The sequence below is a fragment of the Polyodon spathula genome, chromosome 30 (assembly GCF_017654505.1).
Source record: "Polyodon spathula isolate WHYD16114869_AA chromosome 30, ASM1765450v1, whole genome shotgun sequence".
Lineage (NCBI taxonomy): Eukaryota > Metazoa > Chordata > Actinopteri > Acipenseriformes > Polyodontidae > Polyodon > Polyodon spathula.
Genome location: NC_054563.1, coordinates 6,990,850 through 7,013,546, shown reverse-complemented (window position 1 = coordinate 7,013,546; position 22,697 = coordinate 6,990,850). Strand labels below are relative to the sequence as shown.

The following is a 22,697-nucleotide window of genomic DNA, read 5'->3' as shown; positions in this document are numbered from 1 at the left end:
TATATATATATTATATATATATATATATATATATATATATATATATATATTATATTATATAAATTTAAGAATTCAGTGTTTCCAGTGAGTCAGTGTCCTACACTTGTAAAGTTTTAAATGATATCTTATAGATTTTCACAAAATAAAACAAGTTGCTTCAACGAAGTGCATATGTGATATATATATATATTTTTTTTCCAAAGGTGTGCATACAACTGCAGACCCTGCACACACTACTATTGTATCAGTAAGCAGGGGGCTTTCTAAAATGAAGCTTTGTAACTGTACATGTTACAGGAAACCCTTGTTCATGAAAGATGAAGTATATGTGCACATTCCAGTGTACACACAGAGTGCTCCAGTATAATAGTGCTCCATAATTACATATTTACACATTCTTATATAATAGGGTACAGTGGAACTGTAAAAGCACCCTTTTCCAGTCCCAGAGCATGTGCAGTTCCAGTCAGTTTCTCGTCTCCTTGATAGCGGTCATTTTTATATCTTCATGTTTTTCATTAGTTTGCAACCGGTGCTCTGTAAATAGAGAGAAACAAATTAGGAATCCAGCCTGCAGCAATAACCAAGGCTGTTCAAATCATTTAAAAAAATCCACCGGAAAGATCTTTGCTTCTAGAACTGTAGTCGCTTGCCTCTTTCAAGTACTTCTTAATTAAAAATATGTCACATGATGTAATGCCCTTGCAACACTGCTGGCCTCAAAGCCACAACGAGGGGACCTGCCGAGTGAAAGGTCGTTGTGTCTTGTGATCTCTTTACAATCAGCATGTACTCAAAAGGAGCTGACCACTAGGATTCTACAGGCACACAAAATTAGGTGGATTCTGAATATTGAAAAACATTATTCAGACCAAGGACGACTTCAAAACACCATAAAAAGGTGAGATAAATAAATGGCATGTGAAGGTGCTTACACTTTAACCATGTACAATAGACCAAGATGTTGCAGTTCAGCTTTACTGCCAGTCTGCCAGAGTGAGGCCCAAAAAGCAGCAGCAGTTTAAAACTTACTATTTCTTCATAACCATGATCCCTGGGCATGCCTATACTGAGACTTTGTCACTTTGCCCCCCAGGAAAAACAAATGCCCGTTAAACCACCTTTTACAAGTGGAGGGGTAAGGGGTGAAGGGGAGTGAATTGGAACAGATTGCCTGGATAGGTGTGGAGTGAAAAGGGAAATGAACCAAAAGTAAAACCTTTTCTCCCGTTTGGGAACCGACTGATCCCTTCCACTCTCTGGACAAGGGAGAGAGCAGAAGACAGGGAAATCAAGAAATAGTGCGTACAAAATAAAACAAGCTACTGGTATGCACTAACAAACCTACTGTTACACAGATACACTACAGAACATGAAATACACACTGCAAGGAGGACAAGAGACAGACAGAAAGGGAAGACTTTCCTGCACCTTTCTTACCTTTTTTGTGCTTGCAGTAACTTTAGGGAACTTGTTGCTGGTGACCCGGGGTGATTTAGTGCTGGTAGCGAGAGGTGATTTGTTGCCGGAGCGCAGGGGAGTTTTATTTGTAGAGGAACTGGGAGATTTCCTTGTGCTCGCTCTCATTCTGTTGAGTCCCCTCTGCAGAATGTTGCTCCCCTGCTTGCCTTTAGGTGTGTTGAGGACACTGAAGGACATGGACTGGCGCCGGTCAGCCTTGAGAGAGAGAGAGAGTCGTTAAATTTTAAACGTGGTCACTTACTGATTTAGCCTAAACAAATCTATTTAGCACCGGGATAAATTTAAAGTTTAGCTTTACAGTAAATCAGAAATTAAAGCAGTGCAATGAGGCAGTGTGTTGCAAGTGAAGAGCAGCGGACACTTACATGGGAGCTGGATGGCTTGTTCTGGGAGTTCTGCATGGTGTAGCGGCGGTCATTCTTATCCTTCGGGGTCATGGGACGTGGGAAGCAGCTGGCCATTTTCTTGGACTAAAAAGGAAAGGATGGGAACAACTTAAAAACTAAAATCTGAAACGACCTTGGTGGTTAGATCTGTGTGTAGATAGGTGGCCAGGGTGTGTTGCACACAGCCCAGGTCACCTTTGGAGACCAGTGTTCCCTACAGCTCTGCTTCTAGTGAAACTATAGGTACCACAAACAAGCAGAAACTGAAAGACCTGCTTCGTAAAAACCTCTAGGTTCTTCTAGATAGAAATAAAACAAATCTTCTATGCCCCCCCTCTAACTCATGTGTGCCATCTTTCACCTTGGGGACCAACTAGCTATGTCTATGGAGTTTGTGCATATCTGTACCCCCTCCCCACTACCTCAGGTGTGTCCCCGCCCTGGTGTGGTTCACCACAGGAACGTTTGGTCTGCTGGCGGGTGGCGACGCCACTGTTGCTCTGCCAGCTGGGGTCGAAGGCAGGCACTGGCAGCAGGGACTGACGGTGAGAGGACACCCCTTCACGGATCTGCCCAGGCAGCATCGAGGCCCGGTGAGAAGAGACGCCATCGCGGATTTGACCAGGCAGCATCGAGGCCCGGTGAGAAGAAACGCCATCGCGGATCTGACCAGGCAGCATCGAGGCACGCCTGATCGTCTCAGTTGGGTCTCCCAGTTTCACATCCTCATCAGAGATGCTGAACGGGATGTGGGTGGTAGGCTGCGGGTAAAAAATTAATTTTACAGGTTTAACAGTCATCTTAAGAAGAGGGGCAGCCGTTGGTTGCCTGCAGTGAAGTTCCTGGTTGAAGCTGAATCACAATGACGAGTATAAACAGTATGAACAGAAAATACCCTCGGAAACAGAAACCATCTAAACACCACCACAGCAAAACATACAATACTGGAGGTGGACAATCATTTTGCACCACACCCAAAATGCAAATCATATAAACTGCCTAATTATGTAAAAATGTAAAGAATATATTCAAACAGACAGTGTGTAAAATAACTAATTAACCCTGTAAAGAAACAGAATCTAGTTAAACAAATAAAAGTAGCTTTTCTCATTTAAAAAATGCTTGGGCTTACAGGGTTAATAATTAATGAGCAATTTGAATGAAATACATTTTGCATTTTAATCTTACTCTGGACTCCAGCGGGTAGCTGGTTTTTAGATGTGGAAGACACGCCTTGTTCCGGGCCTGTAATTCTGCAATCCGCATCCAGTCATCAGTATGTTCTGGTTCATTCTGAGACCCAATGATGAACGAGTTGGTACCTGCAAGATTTTAGACCAGAACTTTGAGCCAAAATGTGGCTTTACCAGTAAATTAAGTGGTAAAGCCTCTGTCACTTACACATTTAACAAGTTATACAATTTGTCAAATCGAGAATCCAAAAGTTGGCTAAAACACAAATACTTTTTTTGGACCATGTGATTCTTATTCCAACTTTTGGACCATTAGTTGTAGTAATACCCAGAAAGTGAACCACAAAGCTGCATTATATATATATATATATATATATATATATATATATATATATATATATATATATATATATATATATATATATATATAAATCGGTTTACACATTGTGTCCAAAATACTGTATTAAATACAGTAGAACCCGTCATATAAAATCCTGCAAAACCCAGTACCCTCAAATAACCAATGGACCTCTGGCATGTGTCATTTGCACATGCTGCTACCAACTCAACGGTACAGATGGAACCTTCTTCAAAAAAAGAATAGAATTATTATAGGTTTTTGCCAAGCTCCAAAAATCCAGCTTGTGTGCATATTTTTTTTTTGTGGTTCGTCTCCGGTTAATAGGGCAAAAAAATAATAACCCTGTCCGGTTACCAAGGCATAGACTGAGAAAGCACAGCAAGAACTGTTTTTGGAATGCGCTTTCATCGCCAAGTACTGTATTACAGTGCTTTGTTTTGCAAGAATTGTAGTAGACTTTTCGTATAGCATACATCCAGTACCATACTTTGCTTTAGACACAATGATTTATCCGCTGTAATATAGAATGCCCAGACGTTAATAAAGCAGCTACAATGAATGACTCCCTCCGAGATACATTTTTACATATCCGATGGACACCTGGAACCAGTTCAATTGCATACGGCAAGTTCTACTGCAACTCCCTTTCCAATAGCGCCAGTCTAAAAAGGGTGTCCTGGCTGCAATACTCACTCCTCCGGTCTGGCGCAGCAGTGATGACAGTGGCAGGTGGTTGACGATACCCAGGAAGACTGCGCAGTGTCTCGGTAACAGAGCCCTCTTCAAGCGATTCCTGTGAGAAGCTGTAGTGGGAGGAGAAGGAGCTGGTGGAGACAGGCCGGCCCCTCTGGGAGAAGAGGTCCAGGTGGGACTGGGCTGACTGGAGGCTGTGGAAGGAGGTGTTGGCACTACCTGGCTCAGGTCCTGGAGTCTTCTGCAAGTAATTAAAAAACAAAATGGATCGTCCATAAAATTCAATGTATACTACATTGACGAAAAACTACAGCACCCAGCTGGAAAACCTACGCAAGGTGTGGCGTGGTTTACCTTTGTGAGGGTGATGTTGATGACTTGGGTGGTCCGCCGGCGGGCGGAGCGCGTCTTCTTGGAAGAGTTGAGAGTCAGCTCACCCAGGGAGTCAATGCTGCTCTCCAGATTGGCATCACGTTTGGCTGGCAGGGGGGTGAAGTACAAGGACTCCAGAGACTCTCCCTTTTTGGTCCGACGCTGTGCAGCCAGGCGTTCCGAGCTCCTCGCTGCCATAGGGGTCACTGCCACCGGAGGGACTGGCTTCCTGGGAGAGAGAATAAAAAACATTGTGTACAAATCAATTCCAGAAGGGCACAGATTTCAACTAGCCTTAAAATAGCTAGAAAAAACAGTTTCACTTTGGATAGGTAAGCGACTTTTGTTGTGCTAACAAGCTAGGTGAAGCAGGCAGAGCGTACCTGGTGGAGTTGAAGATATCTGCATCATCGTGGCTCACTTCCAGGCTATCATTGCTCACATCCTCGTCCTTCTCTAGGATATTCGGACACAGCGACTCTCGGCTCTTAAAGACGTCTGTGGCCACTTGTAACTTCCCAAGGCTACGCAACTGTCTGTCAGCATAGTCAACCTGCCAGAGACAGCAGTCTAGTATATTGTATTCCATACTGGACTGTACATAGACCCTCACAATTCTCAAGTCAGTGAAAAGATCACAAATTACCATTTACTGAAAAACACAACTACATACAGATAAAAGAAGACTAAAATGAATCAACCAGAAAGGGCTGGTTTAGGGGAAAAATACATTTTCCAATTTTAATAAGTTTCCTGCACCAATGAGAAAAGGACACTGCTGCAGAGCTTGAACTAGCCAGCATCACTAGGCAATTGTGTGTACCAGTCAGTCACCTCACCGAGGTAACTGCATGTCAATGTACAGCACACCTGCTCTCTCCTCAAACCTGCGTCCACTGACCTGTGCTTGCAGGCTGCTGATCTTGGTGGCCAGGTTCTTGGCATTCAGTTGAGACTGCTGTAGCTCCAAGTCTAGCTGTTTAGACTCAGTCTTCAAATGGCTGTTCTCTCGCTGGCTGCTTTCGAGTGCCGTCTCCAGGGCCTGCACCTGCTCGAGCGCTTCCTGCAGCAGCTGCTTCTTGGAATTATAATGAGCCTTGGCCTTCTCAACCTGGGGCCAGAGAAAACAAACAAACAAAAAGAAAAAAAGCTCCCATTTCCATTCTACTAGCTTTGATGGACAGGGTTTTAATATTGTAATGCAAGCAAAAAAAAAAAAAAAAAAAAACACACGCAACACCTTAGTAAATACAATTAACAAAGGTTTCACCTGGAAGTTTCTGAACGATGGGATTTCTAATCAAAGTTTGTTTTAACATATTTTAACATGTGGCTGGTGTCACAGATGATCCCAATTATAATGAACTGTGGATGACCCAATAGTCCAAGATTACTGCTAATCAGGTGTGCAAAACCACCTGGAAGTTTTTTTTTTTTTTTTAATTAATAAATATCCTTAATTATTGAACACATTAGCACTTTTTAAACGCAATCTGTTAACTAACATACGAGCATTGTAGCAAACTTAAACAGGCATGGTCAATTAATACCTGTGCCTTGTAGTGATCGAGGGCCTGCTCTTTCTGGGTCAATTGAGTTTGGAGTTCAGAGATCTGCTGCTTCTGTATTTTCACATCCTCCTGGAATTCAGTCTCTCTCACCTGTGGGCAAACAAATGAGAACTCAGAGTGGACAAAATCAAAACAAATATTAGATACCATCTACAAGGCAAGCAGGCCAAAGTAGGGGGAGGGGGAGAGACAGTGCGTATTGCTTTTTGTTTGAGATGAAAGTATAGGTCTCGATAGAGTTTACTCTTGAAACTGTAAAAGGACACGATTTCAGCAAACATACCTTTACTTTCTGATGTTGTGACATGGCTGTGGCTTTATGTTCAGCAAGTTTTTTAGTCATCTCATCTAACTGTAGAAAACAAAAACATTTTAGTTTGAAGCACATTTCTTAGGTCAGTACCATTTGCACAACACCATGGGAAAAGCAAGACTGAAGTGGTTGCATAGAAGTGTCCGACTGGTAAATTTCAATTTGCAAAGCAACAGGTTAATTGGCCTCCTCCCTCATGCACGTTATTTAATGTTTTGTTTAATCGTTCGCTAAGCCCCCTCGGAAAGCTGTGCATCCACGGGACACGCATGTAGCAATTCAAAAGAAAATTAGCAAGCAAGCAAAAAAAAAAAAAAAAGAAGTTAGAAAATCATGATTAGAGAAGTATTTGAAAGCCGGTTAATGTGCTCGCTTTTTGGTTTAAAGTTTTACCTTCTGTGTTTCTATATCAAGAAGCTTCTGCATCTCCTCCACCTGCACAATGGAGATGTCAGTTTAAAAAAAAGTTTGCGCCAGCACTCTAATCCAAGTCAGTAACACTCCAATGTTAATGCCTCTGTTCAGGATATTTACAAATCACACATAAACAACAACAAAAAAATAAAATTAAAAGACCAGTTACCTGCGTCGCCAGCTTCTGCCTTTCCTCCTGGAACTTCTGCCGATCATCTAGCATCTTCAGCTTGGCTTTCTCGTACTTCCTAGTCATAGCATCCAGTCCATTCTTGAAGTCCTGGGCCTCTACTTTATGGTTGGCTAGCTGTCTCTGATGCTCTGCCCTCAGCTTTTCCAGCTCCAGCGAGTGACCCTCTCTTGCCTTTGCCATTTCGGCATCGAACCTGCGGATCCCTTGAGTGGAGTCAGAGCAGATCTCCAGGCTCTCGCTGGTTAGCTGGCTGTTTGCATGCTGGAGCTTGCACACCTGCTCTTTGTAAGTGCTGTTCTCTGCTTGCAGCTTCAGGAGGCTGCAAGCTTGTTCATTGATTTTCTCCCTCAGTGGTCTGAGAATATGAAGTTCATCCTTGGCCTGCTGGAGCTCATCTTCCAGGGTGGTCATTATCCTCTCCCTCTGCTCCAGTTCCTCTTGGTGTCTGGTTTGAAGTAGACATAGCTCAGACTGCTGCTGCTGGCACTGCCGCTTGGACTGCATCAACTCCCCGATAAGGGCTTGGGCATTTGTCAGCTCCTGGCGCAGGCTTGTCAGCTCTCCTTCACTCTGGCTTGCAAGATCAGATTCCAGCTTTACATTAAACGGTTTCTCTGTGTCTTCTTTTTTCAGGGCATCCCCTTCAACTGCCCGCTTCTCCAATTCCTTCTGCAGGGAGGAGAGTTCCTTCTGTAACATCTCCACTGTCTGTTCTCTTTCAGAGAAGAGGGAAGACACAACAAGGGCTTCTGTTCGAAGTGTCTCTATACTTTCCTCCAGCTCTCCGTGTTGGGTTTCCTTCATGGCAGCTGCCTGGTTTCTCAGAATAGCCTCGTCTTTTAGCTTCTGCATTTCTTCTTGAAGGGAAGAGAGTTCCCTCTGCAAAGTCTCTGCCACCTGTTCTCTTTCACCTGTGAGGTCATTTGCTGCACGGACTTCAGCCTGCAGAACTGTTATGGTTTCCTCAAGCTGTTTTCGCTTGGCTTCTTCTATAGTGGCTACAGATCTCAAATTATCTTTTTGCTTATTTATTTCTTCGTGCAAGGAGGAGAGTTCCTGCCTAAGCTTCTCAACTGCCAGCTCTCTTTCTGAAGCAAGGGCGGATGCAGAAGAGACTTCTGCACGTAGTATTTCAATGGTTTCTTCTAGCTTTTTCCGCAGAGATTCCTCTGTAGCAGATGCATGGGTTCTCAGGATGTCCCTTTCTTTTTCCTTCTCCATTTCCTGTTGTAGCAACACAAGTTTATTCTGGAATGTCTCAGAGGCCTTTTCTCTTTCAGAGGCAATGGCGGATGTAGAGCGCACTTCTACCTGGAGCTTTTCAATGGTTTCCTCCAACTCCCTGCACTGCAATTCCTTTGCGGCACATACCTGGATTCTCTGGGCATCCATCTCCTTTTGTCTCTCCGTTAGATCCTTCTGTAAATGTTCAACCATCAGTTGTTTTTGAGAAACTAGAGAGGACGCTGCACTGACTTCAGCCTGGAGATTCTCTATGGTTTTCTCCAGCTCTTTGCGATGCATTTCCTCTGCAGCAACTGCCTGGCTCCTCAGAATGTCTCTTTCCTTTTGCTCTTCCTGCCTAGTGGACTCTTGTTCTTTTAGTTTAGCCAAAACTGCCCTCTGTCTTTCAATTTTTTGCTCAAAACTGGACGCTTGTTCTTTCAATGTCTCCTCAAGGAGATATTTGGAAGAACGTGCCTCATCTACTTCCTTGCGGAGATTTAGCACTAGCGATTCTTGCTCACTTTTGGCAGATTCTGATGCCTCCAGTCGACATTCCAATGAAAAAGTCTTCTCTTGCTGCTGAGCAAGCTCTAGCTGAAGATCCTGCAGTTTGTTCGCAAGAGTATCAAAGGCTGTGGTTTTATTCTGCAACAGTGTCCGGGCATCTGCTACTTCCTTTTCCAGCACAGAGATGGCTTGCTTTTGCTCCAAGCAACCCTGCTCCAGCTCCAAAATTCTTGATTTTAGGGTCTGGATTTCTACTTCCCTTTGTTGATGGACAGCCTGCATTACAGTAGCCTTTTCTTCTCCATCATCAATTCTCTGCAGGAAACTCTTGATTTCATTCTCTTTTGTTGCTAGCAAAGTCTTTAGCCCTTGGAACTCATTATCTCGAACTTCAGCCTCCTGTTTATACTGCTGGGTTTCCTTCTCTTGTACAGCTACCTGATTTCTTAGCATTTCCATCAGAGAGACCTCCTTCTGCAGGTGGAGGACATGCTCTTGTTGGTTTCTAAGCTCTTCTTGTTTCAAGGATAATTCAGCATGCAGGCTTTCCAGTTCAGATTCTCTTTTCTTCAGGCTAAATAAAGTATTGGCTTGCTCCAGACGCAGTGCAGACAGCTGATCCTGGTGCTCCCCAATGCTCATTTGGAGACAAGCCTCCATGTCCGCTTTTGCCTTCTTTGTTTCCTCTAGTTCTACCAGTGTTTGCTTCATCTCTTTGATCAACTTTGCAATCTCCCCCTCCTTTTCAGCCAGCTCTCGAATCTTGAATTCCTGAGCAACTGCCATCTGATCACGGAGCTTTCCCAGATCAAAGTCTAGCTTCCAGATTTCTGCTTCTTTTTCCCTGATCGTGGAAAGGGCTTGTTCAACCTCCAGCCTCAGGGTATTTGTTTTCTCTTTGCCCTCCTCCTTCAGGCACTCCAAAGAGGACTCAATAGCAACCTTTCCTTCCCGCTCTTCAAGAAGCTCCTTGCGGACAAGCTCCAGCTCTGCTGAGATTTCCAAGGTCTTGGACTCAAGCGCTTGAACCTCCTGCCCCATCCGGGAGACCTTCCCAAGCTCAGCAGAACGAGCCTCTTCAAACTTCAGCTTCTCAGCTTCCAGCTCTACACGTAAGCCTGCTACATTCTCCTCTATGGTAGCCAGTTGATCACGGAGGCTCTGGTTTTCATCAAGGACCACAGAGTGATGGGCTAACTTCCTTTCATACTCCTGTAGTGCCTCCTCAGCCTCCCGCAGGCGTGCAGTTAATGACTCAACAGCTTCTAAATGCCTATGGCTCTGAGCTTCATTCTCAGACTGCAGGCTCTGGCATTTGGCACTCAGCTCAACTACAGTAGCCTCCAACTCTGCAACCCTCTGCTCCAGCGCTTTCTTTTCCCTTCGTAGCTCAGAGATAAGACTCTGATTCACTATCCGGTCTTCTTCCAGGGTCTGGATCTGTTGGCTAAACCCACCAATCTCTTCCTCTTTTGCCTTTTGAAATTCCTGGTATTCCATCAAAACGGCATCCCGCTCGCTGGCAGCGCTAGCGGACACCTCTTGCAAAGCAGCAACTGCCCGTGCTCCTTCCTCCCTCTCAATCTCCCACAGTCGAGTGCTGGAGATCACTTCTTCCTCTTTGACCTTTAAGGCGCTCCCAAGTTCATCAACCTGCAGGCTAAGATTGTTAATGGTTTCCCGAGCAGACTGCTCTTGCTTTTCCATTTCTTCCACCAGCTGACCTTTCTGCTTCCTCTCCTCTTCAATCTGCTTGTGAAGGCCAGTCAGCTCCAGCTCCCTCTGCTGTACCAGCTCACTGAGTTTGGAGATCTCCACATTTAGAGTCTCTATCTGGACAGAAAATGTCTCCCGTTGCTCCAAAGCAGCACACTCCAATGCCTCTTTCTCGCGACCGAGGTCAGACAGGGTTTGCTGCAGTCCTGAGATTAACTCAGAGAGCTGGGACTTCTCACTCTCAAATTGGGCTCTTTCCGTAGTCAGCTGAGCTAGGACTTGTGATTTTTCATCCTCTAGTCCAGCTATGACAGCTTGCAGTTGGGATAACTTTGTGTTCAGTTCAGCTACTTCTTGCCTCAAACCTTCCAGCTGTTTAAAAGAAGAAAAGAAATAGTCAGTCATGTATCCAACTAGTGAGACATTTATGTTTTAAGCTAATCAAATGTAGTCATCTTGAGTGATGTCCCATCCCATACAAGCCAAGAGCAGAACTGCATTGTCCCATTACCTACCCAACAATATACAGAACACTCAAGCTGGAGATTCTCAGTAAAAAATAGAGTCAGTTTGTCCCATAGCTTTTCTACTGGATAGCCATTGTTGTAACCCTAATGCTCAGTACCTGCAGTATGTCTCCAATGACCTCGCCTGTCTCTTGTACTTGAACCTCCGTCGCCTTCCTCAGCTGCTCCTCAAGTAACGAGATCTTGCCTTGAAGAATCAGAATTCTCTCTTCCAAACATTCCTGGTTTCATAAAAATACATAAAAATTGAAGTCCTTACCTACTTCTCCCAGCTATACATTATCCCATACTAATATTTCAGAGGGTTAACAATAAACCCATTGAAGGTGGCTCAGTTGTGAAAGAGTCCCCTAACCCACCCCAGTTACATTACCGTCAGCCCTAACCTTGTCTGCAATGGCCTGGGAGAATTCACTCTCCAGCTGGGTCCTTTTGGACTCCCAATCTCTCTTTGATGCCTCCTGCTCATCAGACAGCAGGTCAACAGCATGTTGGGCTTGAGCAAGACGAACCACAACGTCACGCATCTGAAAAGATACATCGTCAATTAAAAAAAAAAAAAGTTTGATACTGCAGCGTACATATGTCGAGTAGATTGCAATACTGCTTCTTTTCTTAAGTATTCTGTGAATGGTACTGTATTAGAGGTAAATGGGATTTACAGCCATAATGCCTTAAATGGTTTACTATAAAAAAAGGACAAACGCTAGCAAGATATCAGTTTTCTGAAAGAGCGTGTAATGTTGCACGATGGCCCTAGTATGCGTCGGTATTTCAGGATAGTTGGAAACAGTACCTGGTACGAGAGCTCTCCATTTTCCTCAGTAAGTTTGTCAACCTTTCTCTCCATTTGGCTTTTGTTTGTTTTTAAATCTTGACATTGTTTTAGCGTGTCTTGCAAACGTTTTAACAAACTGGTGGGAAAAATAAAATAAAAAATAGTGTTTATGGCAGGGGGCCCAGAGATCCAAGTAATTTGTCAAGCTTGAAAAAACAGTATTTCTTCTTCCTTTTGCCACATTTAGTTACCTTTCATTTTTATCCCTCAGTTCCTCCAGCTCCTTGGGCTCCTGCTCATCATTTTGCCTCACCAGCCGCTGGATTCTCTGCTGCAACAGACACAGCTGGGTCTCTGCATTAAGAAAAGTGGAGCAAGATGTCAATTCAAGATGAATTGCTTAGTTATAATTCAAATACATTAACAATAACACTATTTCTCTATATTTAGTAAGCCATCTCTGCACTTGTTTAATCCCATTCACATCACTGTATATTCTACATGGGCCAACAGTATAGAAACATGTTTCTCAAATCAAATGTTAAAGAACGGCTATTTTTTCCCCTAGTTAGTGATCTGCAATACGCACCACAGTTCCAGGGACTTACCCTTCTCTGTGATTATTTTACAGCTGGCAGCCAACTCTAGCTCCAGGTCATCTCTCATGTTTCTCTCAAGGGCCATCTGTTTCTGCATCTTGCGTAGCTGGAACTGTGGGGTCTTCAGGACATCCTGTATGGGAGAGCTGGAGGGCCAGCGTATTTTAAAAGCTAGTTAGGACTACAATGCAGCAGACAGACACTTTTCAACACAGAGATACATACATCCCCAGTAAGTTACTTTTTTTTTTTTTTTTTTTTTTAAATAAAAATACATTTTGTATTCTGACCCAAAGTCTTCTACAGCACGTGCAAAGGGAGCCAAATTAACAGGACTATATCAAGTCCAAGTGAAAATAAAATCTAATACTAATAAGATGTAAGTTTTTTTCAGCCTTGGTTATTACCCCTTTAAGATGGTAGCCCCTCAACAGTATTTTCAAAATCAGACTGTGGGAAAGACTTGACGACATCACTGAATATTAACTATTACCTGACTGAGGAAGTCGCTACTGTGTGCAAGTCAACAAATTGTACTTCGGTTCTCCTCTTCCTTTTGAAGATGGGGGATTCGTCATCACTGACACTGGACATGCTAGAGACACTGGATAAGGGGAAAACCACTGCAGAGAAAGAAATCACCAATCAGACTTCTCTGAAGCCAAGTCAAGATGTTTGTACTACTCTAACATGAACCCTAGCTCACTACAACAAATGTGTGAATCAACATTATTCATATTGAGAGGCATCCCTAGGACTGGGTGTTCCCAACGGAATTGTCATTCCATGTATCTGATTCTGCTTGTTCTTTTAGAAGTTGTGTGTAAGGTGTCGCTAATTGTATGTCACCTGGTGCATTTGGGTAATCTGGGCGAGATTACCACAAACCGAAGCCGAGCGGTTTTGGCTGCTCAAGATTCCGTTCATACATTAAGAGACACCCGACGCATGACGTATTAACTTATTATAAATCACACAAATGAAGATTGTACTTAAATCAGGAATAGTTTTTAAAATGAAAAATCTTTTTTATTTTTGTAAAGCAATAATTTTAACCCCCTCCTCTCCCGGTCATGAAATGCTTCAGTCTATAATAAACTGCAGGTCTACAGGTGCCGTTTTGTGCTGAGAATATTGATTAAAAACAAACTTGTGCCAGTAGCATTAAAAGTCCTTTACCTTGTTCAGACTGAAGCAATTTCATTTCTTGCTTTTTTATATCTGCAATTATATATATATATATTATATATATATATATATATATATATATATATACACACACACACACACACACACACATATATATATATATATATATATATATATATATATATAATATATATATATATATATATATCTATATATATATATATATATATATATATATATATATACATATATATATTAAAAGGTCTATTACATTTTTTACATCTGTACCTAGGACACGGTACTAGAATTTTGGAAGATAATTCATTGTGATTAGTGGAATTCTGATACGTGATTTAGAATTAAAATATTTCCATGTTGTCTGAACCATGGCTTTATACAGAGATTCTAATTTGAGGTTGTCTAAATTGAACCCCAAAAGGAGTTTTGTTAAAACACTTATTGGGCCAGTGTTTTGCATTTTGGATCACTTTAACCTACATGACATATTTAAACCTATAAAACACTTGATCTTAGGAAATACACAATAACACGCAGAAACCCTTCCAAACAAAATAGGACACCTGAGCAAACATCCTCACATGAACTGTACAAAACCATGCCTGCACACCTTGTCTCTTCAGGAAGTGCTCTAAATTGTTATTCAGGTAAAGGTGATCCTCATTATCAAGAACAAACCGAAGGACAGATGCCAACTCAGCCTGGGTAGAAAACAAAAGTCAAGTTGGCATTTAAATATAAGCTCACACTTCAAACTGTCAAATAAAAACAAATCCTAGAATGGAGATTGTTTTAAAAAGGGCGCACTCTCGGACGTGGATTACTGACAAGCGCATGTCCAGTGTGTGGGCACTTTTGGGCAGTACCTGGATCTTATAATTGAGCTTCTCAAACTCTTGCACATGTCTCCCACACATATTGGAGTAATACAGGAGAAGGACAGTGACCTGGAAACAAACACAAGGGAATTTGATAAGACGTCACACTTACTTAGAGAGTTCATAAAAGTTTTGAGCACAAATTTAGAGACAACTTCAGTTATAAACACAAATAATTGAGTGAGCTACAGGTATGTGATATTTTCAACACGGCTTGAGCAGATGAAAGAACTGCCAACTGTAGAATACAAGGACCATCAAAAAAAAAAAAAAAAAAAATTATATATACACACACAGCATATTTAAACATGTGACTATTAAACTATATTTACATGTATTAGTTATAATAATTTGGGACACAGGAGACTCCAATCTTGGTGGTTTGGTACTTTACCTTTGACAGCTCCACATCCAGGCTTTTTCCATTTACTATATTCTGCCACGAGACAATGGTTCCTAAGTCAGGGTTATACTTGCACTGACCTGTTACAAAAAGTACAAGAGAATAAGAAGAAATTAACCTCTATTATCATCAAGTCAAGCATTTTATCTCCAAACACAATAGATAAGTTCCATTTTGACTACTCATGAATTCTACTTCAACTGTGAGAATCCTTGGACAGAACTGATATAGTCTGGATGTTCATACAGTGCTCTCACTTTACACTGCAACCAGTTAAGAGACCATGCTATTAGTGTCCTGCCTTCAAGGAGAATGCAGATGCGAGTGGAATGGCATTACAAGGCAAATGAGTAAGCACTGTAATGAACCGTCAATTTGGAAGGTGTACATGACAATGTGTCACCCCTTAACTATATATCTTCATGGGTACTGTGCAAAATAAGAACTACCATAAAATATATAGTAATGTCTTACTTTGTAAGAAGTTAGCGATATAGTTCCATCTTCCTTCGAGGGGTTGGTCTAAAGTTTTCTGGACTTGGTCTTCTTTCCCATTTCTGTTCAAAGAGAAAGTCACAGTTAATAAGAAAGAAGCAGATTGTTTTATTCACAATATGACCAAGCACAGTTTAAGCACAGTTTAGGGACAACCTTTGACCAGTCCCCCACCCGTGCCCTATCAAGGTCAGATGACAGCGGTTTAAAGAACATTATTAGTTCAAGTACTATCTGTGCTACATCTGATGTTCAGTCAAACTTGTCATCTCCTCTTCCATGTTACCACCCAATAGAGCCTCTCATGCTTTTTTTAGGAAAAGAAAGTACTGAACTCAATATATGCTATGCCATGCTGGCACGTGTGAAGGACAGGAGTTGAATATTGACACTGAAGGGACTCTGTCCAGTACAGAGAGCACTGAAGCTGCACGTCGGTCTCATCGACTCAGAAGGGAACGACACACTCCTGTTTCTGTGTTAGGCTTCAACTCATTAGAAGTAGGAAACAGCACTCACAATCTGAAGATCAGCTTGACTAAAAGACTGCCGTCTTGCAGTTTACAGATTTTGTCAATTGGTTCTTCGATGTTGAGGCTGTTAATCTGTTTTAGCACAAAAAAAACAAACAAAAAAAAAACACAGAAAGACATTAATTAAGACATTAAGATCATTAATTTTTATAACATTATATATTAGAATCTTGACATGTTGAGTTACAGTAACGAAGTTTGAAACTTCAAATGTCATTTTTTCTCCTCCATGGTTACTATTTTAAAAGCACTGAAACTTACCCACATTAACAGTGCCAACTCTTTTGTTTCGTGGAGAGCCATTTATACCAACTTGCTCTCAATTTTCCTGTAAATAAAGATAATGTAAATGTATGATTGCCAAGTGTTTACCTGTGCATTCCAGTCATTCATAATGCATGACTGATTCCACATGCACTAGTCCATTGAATGGTTCTTGAATGATGAATATACTGCATGCAACATATAGTTAGTATGAAGACATGCTACCCCATCTCACCGATTTAAGTGTTGCCTCAAAATACTGGTAGTACTACATTTATGATTATTTGATCTGATTACAAAATTATACAAAGTAGCCCATTTGGACCATAACAAACAATATTTATTTTTATATAGCACCTTTCACATTAGATCATGCAAATAGCTTTACAAGGATCAAAACCATTAATAAATATTAAATAAAGTAGCAATAAGCAGTAAAAATGAACAGAGCACAAAATAAAATAAGCAAGAAACAGTAAGAAAACATTAAGCTATTATAAGCTAGCTTTCCAAAGCAAATAATGGAGTATTAAAAGACTAACATACTGAGATGTGTATATATGCACACACACACAAGCACATTTAATGAAATTGTGTCACACATAGCCTAGGCAGAGGAGTGTCCTGGTTCTACAGTTTTACAGCGAGTGGAAAAGACTAAGACTCTCTCACTGAGAGTCTAAGACTTCACTGCTTTTGGTGCAACGACTGTTGTTATCATTGTTTGAACTTCAAATTCAACCCCACCCCTTTATTTTTTTAAACAGCCTCAGGGTTTGTTAATGATTAACTTAACTAGATTAATGGCTCAGTGTAATTAACTTTCAAACTTCAGCCAGTACAGTAAAACATACATCCAGTTAACTGCGCATCTGACAGGACACACCCTGCACTCTGATTGCATGTTCATACAAAAAAAGATCACCACATTTCCACAGCAATTGATGAAATTGGACAATAAAACTTGTTCCTGACCAGGTTTTCATAATTTCTCTCGCCATGCTGACCATTTGACCGGCTTCAACTGCCTTAACTTTGTGCGATTCCTCCCCTAGTCTTAGTCAGTCGGGTACATGAAGAATTACTGTGACTGGGATAACACACGACGTGAGCGCTACACTACACAGCTAGTTATTATTAAAAACCAACATTACCGTACATTAGTGTCCATTTTTTCCCACAAATACAACTACATTCTACATCAGTATTTATTTAAACAATAAAAGAAAGATTATATATATATATATATATATATATATATATATATATATATATATATATATATCATGATATAACAAATTAGACTAAATAAATTTCGTCGGCTACGCATATCAATCCAAACCAAATAAACAGGTTCGCCGAACATCTAACATTATGTAACGAAAATGTAGGCAATTTTTTGGAAGCAAGCGCGACTGGGAATGTCTATTCAGCCAACTAGCCGTGATCTTACAGAAAGAAGTGTATACAAACATACAGTAGTTAAGTTATACGATAACGACAGCAACTTCGACTGTGACTACAGTAAATGTTCAGTTTGTACCCATTGGCGATTTGTTTTTAAAAGCAATTACAGTACACACTCAATTGGCAGTCACATAATCATAGAATCATATTTGTAAATAAAACTGATTCAATTAAGTCTTACCTTAGAAGTCCCCTACGTAGTCTACTGTTGACCATCTATTACCCCTTCCCTACTGCTTGTGATAATTTTCAAATTTCAGCGCTTGCCTTTACCAGCTCATTCATTGGCCACGCACAGCGCACTACGAGACATTACGCACACAGGCGCGTTACGCTCCCGGAGTATGTGGCTGCAGATAAAACGATACAGCTGTATGTAAAGACATGCTGTTGTGTTTTTGTAGCAAGAACATGTTTCGACAGTTTGGGTTTTGTGACACAGCACTAGGCTTGCTAATAATTTGTAGTGGTCGTCATTCGCGGTTTTGTAATAACACTTTTGAACATTAAAAAAAAGTAACTTTAAAAATGTAGTGATACAGAAGCATAACAATGTTACGCAGAAAATGGGCAGAACATATTGCAGTACTAAAAAACGCAGCATCCCTTTTTAGTTTAATGTATACAGAGATGTATATTGTTAGGTACAATATTAATGAGAGTCTGCTACTGTATCACCACCATGCAAAATATAAACAAGGTTTATAACCTGCCCTGCCAAGTTTCTAAATAACACGTGTCAGCAACATTACAGGCGTCAAAACAGGTGTGTTATTTTTAAAAAGCGGCACACCAGGTAAACTGCACTTGTCCGGGCTGCGTAAATGATTTTAGCAGAGAAAACAAGTAAACACCCATCTGAACGGGGTACGATGTACTGAGTTTGGCCCTTTTAATGTAATCCCCCCCCCAATTCAGCCAAGTGACTTGAACTGATGAGCAACATGGGTTATCTACAATTGTAAACATATACCATGTTGTAGGTGAGCTACAGTTTGTCTTGTTCGTATTGATTTGTGCAGTAGTTAATCACAGCATTGACAGCGTACCACATTCTGACGAGGTACCACTTTCTGGCCCTCAAAAAAATCAGTTGTCAGAATAATTAAATATGAAAGCATGGTGCCATTTATTTTCACCCATTGTTATCGCTGCGTCAGAATAGTGTGACATCATCACAGTAGTCTTGCTAATCTTGTTACCTCAGCAATATAAAAAGTCAAAGTATAGACATCCTCTCGCTTCTTCATTATTATTATTATTATTATTATTATTATTATTATTATTATTATTATTATTATTATTTTGTATTGTTTATTTTATTTTACTTGTTGTATGTTTGTTAGTTTTTTTATTTTTTTTTTTTTTTTTTTTTTTTTAAATGTAAATCAAATAATATTCCAGCGGGTACTACTGTACTGTAATTACGCCAACAAAACAAAACATCCAAGCGGCTTTACGCGCAGAATAAAACTACATTTCCCAGATTCATCTTGCCACTGGTTGCCTGGAAACGAGCTTTGTTTTTAGTCTAGAACTGGGCATCGTCGGGGAACTTTGTGCAATTGGGGTAAGAACAATTGATATATTTTAAGGTTATATTTTAAGAAATTATATAAGTGAAATAATATGCAATTAATCTTTTAGCGTTTAAACTAAAAGATAAACCTGACAGAAAACGTATTTCTGTTTTCTGTGAAAACGCGTCACGTTATCATGTAAAAGGTTTTAAAAAGTTTAATTTTTCTTTAAAAACCCAGACAGCTACAGAAAAGTGTAACATTACTGGCCATATTTTTTTGGATCTCACAGTATTTGTGGTGTAAACACAGTGGGCGCGTTAGGTAAGCGGGCCGCTGAGGGCAGCTCGGCTGAGTTCCCCTCCCTCTGAGCAGAATGCTGCAGACTAACGTGGAACTATAACTTTTACAAAAGGGAGATTACCATATTATTATTTTTAATACTGCTTGATAAAGCCCCCCCAGAAAAAATAAATAAAATAAAAATAAAATAAAAATGTTTTAACATACTTGTAAGTACGGTATTTGACATCAATATTAATTTAATTTGCTTTTTTTTTATTTACAGGTAATACAAAATGGCTGGAAAAGTGAATAAAGACACCATGTATGGCCCCCCATTAGATTTGTCTTTCAAATGTATCAACTCCATGACAGGTAACACAGCCTGTGCTGTGTGTGTTTTGACTGTAATTAAGACAGGGACACAACAGCAGGGTGTTATTCTTAGAGCTTAAAAATAGATACATTAATAATAATAATAATAATAATAATAATAATAATAATAATAATAATAATAATAATAATTTTGGAGGCTTAAATAAGGTTTTGTGTGAATGCTACTCTTCTACACTGTTGTTAATCTTTAAGCTCTGTTATCACTCAGAAAGCATGTTTCACATAATGACTAAAAGCAGAAGAAAACCTAGGATCTGTATCAGTTAGCATTGTGAGCTGAATTACATTGTGGTAACATTAATGTGAAAGCATTCATATAAGTAGAAGGGTCTGCCAGACTTGCAATCTACACTAACGATCCCCCTAACCTGTTTTGCCAATGGTCACCTGCAGGTGCGGTGGCAGAGGAGCCACGCACAGGTCTACGGTGCTTACACCATACCCTAGAAGGGAAAGTGTGCAGCAGGGTGCTGCGTCTCAACAACAACATTCTGCCAGACCTGAGCGGTTTTAATGAGGCTGTTGGGCACTTTATAGAAGACACCAGCCAGCTGTCCTGGATCGACCTGTCTTTCAATGATCTCTCCACCATCGACAATGTAAGTGCCTCATTCCAGCATAGTCAGCTACAGTGAACAACACCAATGTGTACAATTCTTACACTTCTTTGTACTCAGCACAGTTAAATGATTAGCTGCCACTGATTAGCTCAAATAACACACAAGACCTTCACAAAGATATCTTGGGAAACCTTTTTTTTTCTAGTGTTGTAGTTTCTTTTTAATTCTATTTCAAATAGCTGTCATCCGTTTTACACATTTAAATGGTACTGCAATAGGTATTCAGTGACTCACTCAGTAAAATCACTATCGCATGGTCATGCAGTCAGGTGTTTTTAGGTTTAAATCCTGGTTGTGCCAAGCTGTTTCCCAAGTTTTGCACGCTCGTCTGGGGATGTTCGTCAGATCGTAATTAGAGCGGGCACTATGTTAAATTGATTCCACGTGGGTTTACTTTGTTTTTTTTCGGATAGTTTCGATTGTCCATCACAAGGGTAGCGCATGTCCGCTTCTCTCTCGTTTTTATTTTATAAGAAATATTACTATACTTTCAATTTCATTAGTTTGTACATCAACAGTGTATTTTTCCTTATAGAATTCCCAGTCCCAAAAACAAACTCAGTCACACTTCCTCTCTGTCTGCCCCCAGGTCTTGACTCAGTACAAGAACTTGCGGGTGTTGTATCTCCATGGCAACAGTATTATCACACTGGGAGAAGTGGACAAACTGGCGGCTCTACCCAACCTGCTTAGCCTGACACTTCACGGCAACCCCTTGGAGAATGAGAAAGGATACAGGTAAGGAAGAGTAAAGGGGAATTTTATTTTCAGGGTGGAAGCACAATGTTTTTTTTGTTTTTTTTTTAATATAAAATAATTCTAGAACAACCGTAAACCAATCAGCTGTCCCCAACGACTATGAAACCATATCGATACACAGTAATCCAACAAGTGGTTCACTAATTATAAATCTCACAGTCTTTCCAAGAAGCAAACAAACATCCATACAAGAACATTTATAAAAACAGTACCGTTGATTATCTGGAAATAAATTAACCATATTGTAAATTAACACATTTTTTATATAATAATTTGGGTTGTGTAGGCTCATAACAGGGCAGCGCTGTGCACTTAAAGCAGACATTTGCTGTATTTCTCTGTCTTACAAAGTGTCCTAGTTCATTTCCAAAATAACCACTCTGTACTGTAAACAGGAAAAAAAAGATCTGTAATTTAGGTTACCTATTGTAGAAATTGAACTTTTGAAATCACTTTTATAAAACGTACACTAGTTCATTGTAAATCAATACATCTACCAGTGATAAATTGAGAAATGGACTTGGAAGCTGATCAACAGCAAAAAACCTGTGGGAACTTCTGGTTATTATTATACTTCAACACTCAATTTCTGTGTTTTGTTTTTCATTTGAAAAAGGTAGCAGAAAACTGAGTTCAGAGTAATTATCCACTAGGGTTTAACAAATAGTCCAATGTAGCATATAAATCGAGTTAGGATACATTTCAGCATATTAAGGAACAATAGTTTAAATTAAGATTTTTTTAAACTATTTTAGAGGCTGTTTTCTATGTATTGTGGGATACATCCATAACTAGGACAAACATTTAAAAGTGAAAGAAACCTGATCATTGCATTTGTTTTCTTGCTGTTCATGGCATATTTAAATCCCAAATTTGGTTGGTGTTAGTTTGTAAAAACATTTGATTACTGTTTTGTAGCCATATAGTGGAGAATAAACCATACAAAAAAAAATTGGTAGAAGGCTGGTACGTAGTAATATTGTCTTCTTGTTCTCTAAATATTTATTGATTTGATGTCTCTTTTGTGACCTAAGGAACTATGTGATCTCGGCACTGCCCCAGTTAAAAACATTAGACTTCAGTGCAGTGACCAAGCAGGACCGGGCCACTGCAGCGGTATGGAGGAGAGGCTTCAGCCAACAGAAACGACCGAAGAGGAATTTGGACGTGTAGTTCCAATCACAGGCCATCTCGTCCACTTAACCAATCAGAAAGCAACACCTCAAACTACACCGAGAGGACACGGATTGAATAAGGGGGTTAAAGCATGGGGGCAGGCTGGCTTTATGACTTCATAGAAACTCACATTTCAACTTTAACACCTAATTAAATAGACTTGAATCAGTGTGTCAAATGGCAAAACAAGTATTTTTTTTTTTTTTTAATGTCAGCTGCTCACAGGCATTTCTGCACTCATATTTCTTTGTCAAGTGGCTCTGTGTGACATTTTAGACGTACAGTATAATGCTTAACCCCAGATGTTGTTTTGCAAGGTGCTACATCTTGTGAACATATTTTGGTTTATTTCTGGTACCCCTATTGTTAGATATCCCTGCAAAATCTACAAGATACAAGATACAA

At 40.4% G+C, this 22,697-nt stretch overlaps 2 protein-coding genes across 4 annotated transcripts; one reads left to right on the top strand and one right to left on the bottom strand.

Annotated features, from left to right (window-relative positions):
- Positions 1–205: 205 nt before the first annotated feature.
- Positions 206–18,213, bottom strand: numa1 (nuclear mitotic apparatus protein 1). 3 transcript variants are annotated; one of them, XM_041233160.1, is made up of 26 exons: positions 17,721–18,212; positions 16,070–16,136; positions 15,795–15,880; positions 15,255–15,337; positions 14,772–14,860; positions 14,366–14,446; positions 14,110–14,200; positions 12,826–12,955; positions 12,342–12,478; positions 11,985–12,087; positions 11,752–11,869; positions 11,342–11,482; positions 11,054–11,176; positions 6,955–10,800; positions 6,765–6,806; positions 6,342–6,410; positions 6,038–6,148; positions 5,389–5,598; positions 4,871–5,040; positions 4,470–4,716; positions 4,116–4,356; positions 3,057–3,190; positions 2,291–2,629; positions 1,848–1,952; positions 1,441–1,677; positions 206–537 (listed from the first exon to the last, which is right to left on the bottom strand). In XM_041233160.1, exons 2-26 carry the CDS (start codon positions 16,109–16,111, stop codon positions 499–501), a joined length of 7,014 nt encoding a protein of 2,337 aa, XP_041089094.1. In that variant the 5' UTR covers positions 16,112–16,136; positions 17,721–18,212; the 3' UTR covers positions 206–498. The 3 variants fall into 3 exon arrangements, with proteins under 3 accessions (XP_041089094.1, XP_041089095.1, XP_041089096.1); XM_041233161.1 differs by lacking the exon at positions 6,765–6,806 and having other exon boundaries at positions 17,721–18,213; XM_041233162.1 differs by lacking the exons at positions 14,110–14,200; positions 14,366–14,446; positions 14,772–14,860; ... (2 more) ...; positions 16,070–16,136; positions 17,721–18,212 and adding an exon at positions 13,512–13,548.
- A 781-nt stretch (positions 18,214–18,994) lies between these two features.
- On the top strand, positions 18,995–22,685 carry lrrc51 (leucine rich repeat containing 51). Its single transcript, XM_041233034.1, has 5 exons — positions 18,995–19,109; positions 19,628–19,716; positions 20,131–20,336; positions 20,947–21,095; positions 22,151–22,685. Exons 2-5 carry the CDS (start codon positions 19,638–19,640, stop codon positions 22,287–22,289), a joined length of 573 nt encoding a protein of 190 aa, XP_041088968.1. The 5' UTR covers positions 18,995–19,109; positions 19,628–19,637; the 3' UTR covers positions 22,290–22,685.
- Positions 22,686–22,697: the final 12 nt, after the last annotated feature.

What these genes read in the sequence shown, in the direction of transcription:
- numa1 (XM_041233160.1), bottom strand. Translation starts at nt 16,111, where the DNA reads ATGGCTCTCCACGAAACAAAAGAGTTGGCACTGTTAATGTGG. An exon ending in GTAGCGACTTCCTCAGTCAG is followed by an intron (nt 12,479 to 12,825) that starts GTAATAGTTAAT and finishes CTGGCCCTCCAG; the next exon opens with CTCTCCCATACAGGATGTCC. An exon ending in GCTACCCGCTGGAGTCCAGA is followed by an intron (nt 2,630 to 3,056) that starts GTAAGATTAAAA and finishes TTTTACCCGCAG; the next exon opens with CCTACCACCCACATCCCGTT.
- lrrc51 (XM_041233034.1), top strand. Translation starts at nt 19,638, where the DNA reads ATGGCTGGAAAAGTGAATAAAGACACCATGTATGGCCCCCCATTAGAT. An exon ending in ATGTATCAACTCCATGACAG is followed by an intron (nt 19,717 to 20,130) that starts GTAACACAGCCT and finishes GGTCACCTGCAG; the next exon opens with GTGCGGTGGCAGAGGAGCCA. An exon ending in GAGAATGAGAAAGGATACAG is followed by an intron (nt 21,096 to 22,150) that starts GTAAGGAAGAGT and finishes TTGTGACCTAAG; the next exon opens with GAACTATGTGATCTCGGCAC.